At 47.7% G+C, this 8,081-nt stretch overlaps 1 protein-coding gene across 1 annotated transcript; it reads right to left on the bottom strand.

Moving 5' to 3' along the window:
- Nucleotides 1-260: 260 nt before the first annotated feature.
- Nucleotides 261-7,626, bottom strand: LOC141265935 (cingulin-like). The gene is made up of 7 exons (XM_073679641.1): nucleotides 7,495-7,626; nucleotides 7,253-7,375; nucleotides 7,059-7,144; nucleotides 6,887-6,979; nucleotides 6,570-6,770; nucleotides 6,329-6,485; nucleotides 261-5,951 (listed from the first exon to the last, which is right to left on the bottom strand). Exon 7 carries the CDS (start codon nucleotides 1,008-1,010, stop codon nucleotides 285-287), a length of 726 nt encoding a protein of 241 aa, XP_073535742.1. The 5' UTR covers nucleotides 1,011-5,951; nucleotides 6,329-6,485; nucleotides 6,570-6,770; nucleotides 6,887-6,979; nucleotides 7,059-7,144; nucleotides 7,253-7,375; nucleotides 7,495-7,626; the 3' UTR covers nucleotides 261-284.
- Nucleotides 7,627-8,081: the final 455 nt, after the last annotated feature.

The following is an 8,081-nucleotide window of genomic DNA, read 5'->3' as shown; positions in this document are numbered from 1 at the left end:
GGCAACTGACTTTCAGCTTCTTCACCCTGTATACTTCCCCTGAGCTCACTCACAGCTACAAATTCACGAATTTTCGTCTTGACCACTTCCATTTCATATTTATTTTCTGTTAACACACTCTTAGCTCTCCTCAGGTCCCCCTTCTCATGGTATAAAGGAGTAAGTGCAACTTTCTTTCCCTTTTCCTTCTCCAAGGAGGCCTCGTTCACTGAGTGATACTTTGCCAGGCGACCTTTGAGCTCAAAAACTTCTTCCTCTATCTCAGCTACTCGCCTCTCAGCAGCCTATCTCTGAAGCTCTTCCTGCTTCAACTGCTCCTTTAACAGTAGAGTTCTCTCAGACCTCTCTGTCTCCAGTGCGCCCACTCGGCTCTCAACAGCCAGTCTCTCAAGCTTCTCTTGCTTCAAATGGGCTTGTAGCAACTCCTTGAGCTCCTTGATCTCAGCTCCTACATCCACCGAATCATCCGAGCTCTCAATATTCAAGTAGGTATTTGTTTCATACCTCCCATCTCCAGTGACCAACTCCTGGCCCTGGTCTGTGGCTTCTCCGATAGACTCCTGCATCTTTTTCCGCTCAGCTTCCATCTTGCTGATTCTTTCCTTAAGGCACGTCTCTGCCCTCTGGAGATTGTCACAGAACGTCTGCAGCTCCTTCACCTGAGCTTCCAGACCTAGGGTCTTTCTGCGGAGATCACCGTTTTCATCACGGGTGTCCTGCAGAGTGGTCTCAACCACTTGGCGCATGTGCTCTGCATCCGCCTTATCATCCTCTAGTTTTTCTTTAACCCTGAGGAGATCCTCATAGACTTTCTTAATTTGTTGCAGTTCCCAACTGCGTTCACCATATTCCTTCTTGGATTCACACAGCTCCCGGTTGAACTGTTCGCGCAGTCGTTCTAGGTTTTGTTCACGCCCAGAAACTTCATCCTGCAGCGCCTCCTTCTCAAGCTTCAACTGCAAAACCTCCTCCTTGATTTTGCGGCGGTCCTCCTTAATTTCCTGGAACATTTCCTTCCATTGGTTAATTTCCTCGTTGCTTCCCTCCAGGTCTCGCTGTAAGTTCCTCACAACCTGGTATATTTTCTGCCGTTCAGACTCCAGGCTCCGCTGGTCTGAGGACACGTTCTCCAGGTTTTCCCATAGTTGCTGCACATCACTCTGACACTGCTGCCTGATAGGCTCCAGCTCTTGGTCATGACTGGCCACCTCCTCTTTCAGGGCTGTCAGATCCTGATCCTTCTGTCTCAGTACTGTACCGGAGGTTGCTACTGGCAACGTCACCTCCTCTTCTGCCTCTAAAGGAGGATCCACACTTGAAACAAAGGCACACAGTACTACATTTTCTTTATTTTTACTTGCAGCAAAGACTACAGGAGCAACCTTTTTGTGGCCCTTGCGCCGTCGACGACGACAGGGGGACTTTCTCTCCTCATCTGCTCCTCCTGACTGAACTCTCCTTCTACTTTCGTAGTGTCACTGTCAGCTACGGGGTCTGTGTCACTCCCCATGGTTTTGTGGACTAACAGGTCACCTCCCACTTTGACATCAACCTCTTCTACTGGAGCTACCCCGTTATCAACGGTCAAATTGTCATTTTTAGGCGGTACCAACCCACAACCAGTAACAAATTTTGGTATTCTAGACTCCACGCTCTTGTGAAAATCTGCCCCTTTTTTAGACTCCGCCCCCTTTTGAACAACCACACCAGTAAGGGAATTTTTACAAAAAAAATCAGCAATAGTCTTAGGACCCAGTTCACAACATCTTTTACCACCTCCCCGGGCACTCTGGGACAATACTGGCGCCCCCGGAGAGTTCACAGAATGGTTCACTGCTGCCATTCTATACGGTGCCCACAGCTCCTGCCATTCCTGCACCATGTCCTGTAGACATTTCTCAAATACCTGCTGTGGTTTTAACCGGCACTTTAATCGCTCAATAGCTTCATTTTCTTTTGCTGCTCCGTTCACAGCCATCGCGGTACACTATTCACACTAGACACTTCACACCGCTCTCGCCGGAAAATTTTCGTGGCCCCGCCGAGCCACAGCAAACCAGGTTTGAGTGCGAAGAAATTTTTCATGACCCCACCGAGCCACAGCAAGATGCTTGTATCCACACTCGTCGTCCTGTGCCGTTGCCCCTAGCAACCGGGCTGCAGTTGCCCCTATTGCCCCTAGCAACCGGGCTGCAGTTGCCCCTAGCAACCGGGCTGCCGTTGCCCGCATTCTCCAACCACATGTCTAGTCATCATGCTGGGGGACACTCGCTGCACCGGGTCAATTAAAGCACACCAGCCATGTTTTCCAGTATTTCACAATCCAGCAGTTTATTATACTTCACTACTGCTTATCACCGAGTCCAACTCAGTGGCTCGCCGACATACACATATAATGTCCAGGAGCCTTTCAAGTGGCAGACAGGCCCACTTGGCTCCAGTTACAGCCTCCAGCAAAGTCACTCATAGCAATGTCCATATAATGCAGTGTTTTACCTTTGCCGGGTTTTTAGCTGCTTCAGTCAGTTTTGTTCTGCCACCACTGTGGCTTTACGGCTTCCCAGATGGGGGTCTCCAGCCCTCGTTCCTTCAAAAGCTACTGGTATGTTGTCTCACCTAACATCCAGCCTCTGCCTCCCAGGACTCTTGCCTTCCAAGCCTCTGGCCCTCCAAGGTTACTGGTATCGCTTACAGCTAAGGATCCAGCCTCTGCATTTCAGGCTTCACCAGGCTTCACTAGGCCTCACTAAGCCTCTCCAGGCTAACGGTGTCCCACACAGGAACAGGCCTCACGCCTTACACTCTGTCTCAAATCTACCAGGGTTTATATATCCTCTAGTGCACAGACAGGACCTGTGCTGATGTCACAGTCATGTGACCAGTCACCTGGGGAAGGTACATGATCGGCCAAAACACACCCTGGACCATTACAGTAATGCCACAAGCCGCTGCACTACAGTACCTTAAATATTGCTGACAATGTTTGCTGATTGTTAACCCACTCTCCACCTCCCCTTCCCTTTGATTATTCTGATTGTGAATAAGTAAAGCTTATTGACAGATAATCCACTTACCCAACTATCCCCAATGTTATATTACTGTTTTTGAAAATAGTTAATTTGTTGAAGGTGTCAAACCATATTCTCTATTGTGTTTGTGGAATAATTAAGCTTCGGGCATGTGATTCCACTTCCTCATCCCCAATTTTGTTACATTAATGTTTTTGTAGAATAGCACAATATTATATAATAATATAATATTATAATAAGGGGGAAAGAAAATGAGAATAAAATTATAGATGGGTATAGGTGGTGGGTGTGCCAGATGGGGTAACATTTTGGACCTGGGGGGTGTGGATATTGGAGGATTGGGTATGAGTAGGGGAGGAAGCGGTTACAGATGAAAGTCCAATATAATTTAAAATAGAGTCCTGGATGGTAGGGTCCATTTCAGGGAGGGGACTAAAAACATTGGCTGACACATTGGAAGTAGACGAAAACGCAGTAGACATAACATTGGGGGAAGAAGAGATGCTACGACTAGAAAAAAAAGATGGAAGGGAGAGACACATTGGAAGGAAGAGACACATTAGGAGGTGAGGGTGTAGGTGGTTGGGGCACTTTCTTTGGGCGACCTATTATTTTAGCGGGCTGTCCTATGGGCTACAGAGCTAGTGTCTCTGTCCTGGGCACTTCATTTTTCTTGCTGAAAGAATATTTATCGGGCAACTTGGAGTGCTGGCCTCTGGTCCCTCAGTGTGCCTGTGTAGCGCCCCGAGGGTTCGGTTCGTACAGGGGTATTGCACCTCAACCAGAGGTGTGATATTCCACTCCCAGGTAAGGATGAAGTATGGACCAGGACTCAGTAGCTGCATACACACACTCCTCATTTCCGGGGGACAGCTCGACGGTGCTCCCATTTATATATATATATATGCAGGCACAACTGACCATGTCCCTGGCTGGAGTGGGGAGGGGGGAGAGAACCCTGTGATGTAGGAGCAGAAGGGGACGGTTTCTGGAGCATAGGAAGGAGCTCATTGGGTGCAGGTCACCTGAGCTCAGACACAGAGAAGCAGATAAAAAAGTGGGGGCCATCTTAGGAGTGAGTTGAGAGAGAGAAGGAGTTCAGCCAGAGAGGGCTGACAGGGAGCTGTGGCTCAGCCTGAGCTCAGCTCCACGAGGCTGGCCTAGGGTGAAGGCCGGAGCCAGAAGGGAGAAGAGGAGAAGGAGAAGGAAGAAAGGTGGAGAGAAACAGGAGTAGAAAGGCTCCAGAAACAAGAAGGCAGAAGGGACCCTAAGAACCCACGAGATAACGGGTGAAGGGTCGGGCAGAATAAGGGTACCGGATTCCCAAGTTGGTGGAGGTAAATTATCCCTCAGCCAAAGACCGGAGGTCGTGATCATCTATTGGTGCGACCCCCTGCTACACTCACTAGGAAGGCACCACATAGGGTCAGGGAAACCGGTGACAGGTTTCACCAAGAGAAGGCCCGAGGCAGCTGGACAGAAGTGTGGTCACTGGTGGGGCACGAGAGGCCAGAGAAAGGACAGAAGGGGGTCCTGTGCCATACTCCTGAATTGCCTGGGGGTTGACCGAGCTCCTCACCTGGTGGACGCAGCTCGGCTCGGGCAGTCATTCCCTGCAGAAGTGACTCGGATAACAACTGTGAGTAAAAGACCCTGGACTGCATCACTGACTCTGTGTGATTTATGCTGCGCCTGCACCATCACCCCCAGCATCCTATTACACTGCCCTGAGGCTACACTCTTCCCGTGGGGAGTCATCCTATCCCTGTGCTGCATATCTACATCAGCCTCAGAGGTCTGCCTTGCAGCGGCAGTCCTCCCTGACCGCAATCCACGGGTGGCGTAGTCGGACATTCAAAACACTGATAAATAGACTGCCACAGCATTTGGTCTGACCACCTGAGCCACGGGATCGGGTTGCCACTACTACCCCCAACATTGCACCGAAGCCCGGTTCCGGGTGCCCCACGGCCCAGGGGGCGAGTCACTTGCGGGCTGCTGGACTCGGCAGTGCTGAAGTACTTGACAGTGTGGTCATAGCTCCATGCTGGTGGGGTGCATTACTTGACAGCGTGGTAGTACCTCCATGCTGGTGGTGTGCAGACATTGGTTGCGTGGTAGTACTTCCATGTTGTTGGTGTGCTGACATTGTGAGTGTTGTGGTACCTTGATGCTGCAGTGCTCCCGCACTCTGTAGCGTGGTGTAGCTTGGCACTTGAACTGGCGTGATGTCCATCGGTGGTGGTGGAGACAAGTTGGTTTGTGCTGGCATGTATCCGACTCCTTGTGTTCTATGGAGTGTTGATGACGCAGTCTGCAGTCATACTGGCGTGTTATGTCACTGCTGCTGTGCTGGCCCTTGTTGACGTGTTGACAAACTCACGTGAGGCTGTTGGTAATACCCTGACTGCTGTGGATGGTAGCTTTGTGACTGCTGCAGGGCCTCGCTGTAAGCAGCCCGACAGGCCTTCATCACATGCAGTTGGAGTTCAGGCGTAAGGTTATCCGACACGCCGCGCTCTATCGACGAAAAAAAATGTCTTGCCGGTCTCTCAAGGTTGGCTTCCAGGCAGTCAAAGAGTCTGTTGACTTCCGTGAAAAGTGTGTTCACATGAGCGAACCCACTATCCACTCGTTCACCAAGAAACCTCATCCCTTCCTGGAAGACCAAGCTTAAGTGAATAAACTCGGGCATGACTGACTTCTCCCAGGCCCTCTGCCGCTTGCGAGGAGAACCAACAAAACCAGTGGCAGAGGGCTGGGATAGGGGATAACCTGATGTGCCGGCTACCTGATCCCCAGCCTGCGATGCCTGACAGGTTGCTCCTTCACTGATGGATGATTGGGACGTTCCTGACTGTTCATTAGCTGGTCGATGAGGGCCGCTCCAACTGAGGATGATGCATGTTCGGCGGTGCTACTCTAAGTTATGTGTGGAAACAAAAAAAAAAATTACAAATAAAATCAATGAACTTCCCAACATAATCTGCAAAGAAAAAATTCACAAGTTAGGTAACACAAACCAACAGAACTGTATATGTTATAGAATCAAAAACAAATAGATCTTTAAATACAATAATGGCAACCCCAAAAAAAATGTAAAAAAAATTTGGGTGCTTTAAAAAGTCAATGTATGTTGATCCAGAACAGTGGCGGGTATTTTTTCCCATAGTGAGAATTGTACAAAATTTTTTTTTCCTTTTTGGATTTTTTCAAACTTAATTTGACACCTGCAGGACTAAAAACATGAAACACGGCCATGCATACAGTGTATAGTAATACAACCCAAAGATACTCACAGTTGATGACCGACCGCGGGCCTTAGGAAACCCAGCAGGCAATGGTATTTGTATTTAGTCACTTGTGGAGCAGCACCACTGCAAACGTGAATCTCCTCTCTCATATCCCTATTGAAGCGATCCTTAATCTAACGCCAACAAACTTTTATTCTATTCACTGTTAATGGGGAAAAAAAAAATCAAACAATGGAACAACATTGACAGGTTCACTGCCGCGTCACAATACATTGCAATACTTAACAAAATCTTTTTTGTCTTGTGGGGTGGCACGGTCCCAATCATCCAACAGCGATTTGGCCACTTCTTCCCAGAGTCGTTGAGTCAATCCTGAGTCGGAATGCTGACGATCACGGGGGTCCCACAACGGTACTCGTTCTTGAATCAGAGGAATGAGTAGATCGTTATCGATGAAGGGTTTGCCTACTTCTTTATGTTGTGGAACCTATAAAGGAAAGAAACACAAAAATAGTTAGCCAAAATGAAATTTGTAACACACAGACTTTGAAACATGCTAAAGTTAACGCTAATGAATTCCAACTGTGATAATAAAATACTTACACCCCATCTTTCCTCCTCAGGAACTTGAGCACGACAACCCAGGGAAGATTAATTTCCACTCAACTGCTCCTGCTCTTCCACACTGGAACTGTCCTGCAAACAAAATTCATCATTACAACATGGGTAGTTTTCACAGTCAAAACATACCAATAATTACAGCAAATTTGATTACTTCATCAGTCTCATGTCCAATCTGGAAAGGATGCAGCTCTTCACTGGGGGACATCTTTGAATTGCAGGCAGCAGTCAAGTGGAACACTTTTGGAAAAAATAATGCTTTTTAACAATAGTATAATAAACTGTGGACAAAGAAAAAAATAAATAACAACCCAAAAAAAAAAAAAAAAAAAGCACAACAATTCTTACATTCCGGGCAGCAGTCCAAAAGTTGAGCACTCAGGAAGCACTGAACCAGGGCAGCAGCACAGCACCGGGAGGAGCACACCAGCGGGAGAGTAGCACACCAGCAGGAGAGGAACACACAACAGTCTACATGGAACAGAAATAAAAACAAAAGAAACAGTGTCAGACTGGGCAGAGTGTCAGACTGGGCAGAGTGTCAATGACAAAGCAAGCTAGTGAGTGCAAAGTACATCACTCATACTTACAATTAGTTGCAGCCGAGAGGGGCCGGAGTACAGCACACCAGCGGAACCAGAGACCAGCGGGACCAGAGACCAGCGAGACCAGAGACCAGCGAGACCAGAGACCAGTGGGACCGTAGAGCAGCAGACCGGAGCTACACACAGTCTACAAGGAAAATAAATAAAAACATAAAACAGTGACAAAGACTGACAGTTGACAGAGTGTTATAGTGGAGAGAGTGTGAGACTTGACACAAAGTCAGTCACAGACTCAAAAAAAAAAATTACAGTACTCATGCAGACCCAGAGTACACACTGCAGCGCATGAGACATAGTAGAGACTGCATTGAGATACACAAAGCAAACACAGCATTGCACTGACAGACCCAGAGTACACACTGCAGTGCATGAGACAGAGTATAGAGTTCATAATGCAAAACAGAGACACAGACTACAGGCTGCATTGAGACATAACAACACACAGAAAAACAGAAAAAAACACAGATTAAAAAAATTAAAAAAAACAAGAGCGAAAAAAAAATAAAAAAAGACAGAAAAAAATAAGAAAGAAAAGACAGAAAAAGGAAAAAAAAAGACAGAAAAAACAGACA

The sequence above is a fragment of the Phyllobates terribilis genome, unplaced genomic scaffold, assembly GCF_046119375.1.
Source record: "Phyllobates terribilis strain yellow unplaced genomic scaffold, ASM4611937v1 Scaffold_4__5_contigs__length_816908805, whole genome shotgun sequence".
In the NCBI taxonomy this organism is placed as follows: domain Eukaryota; kingdom Metazoa; phylum Chordata; class Amphibia; order Anura; family Dendrobatidae; genus Phyllobates; species Phyllobates terribilis.
Note: the sequence above shows the minus strand (reverse complement) of the source record. Positions and strands in the feature narration are given on the sequence as shown.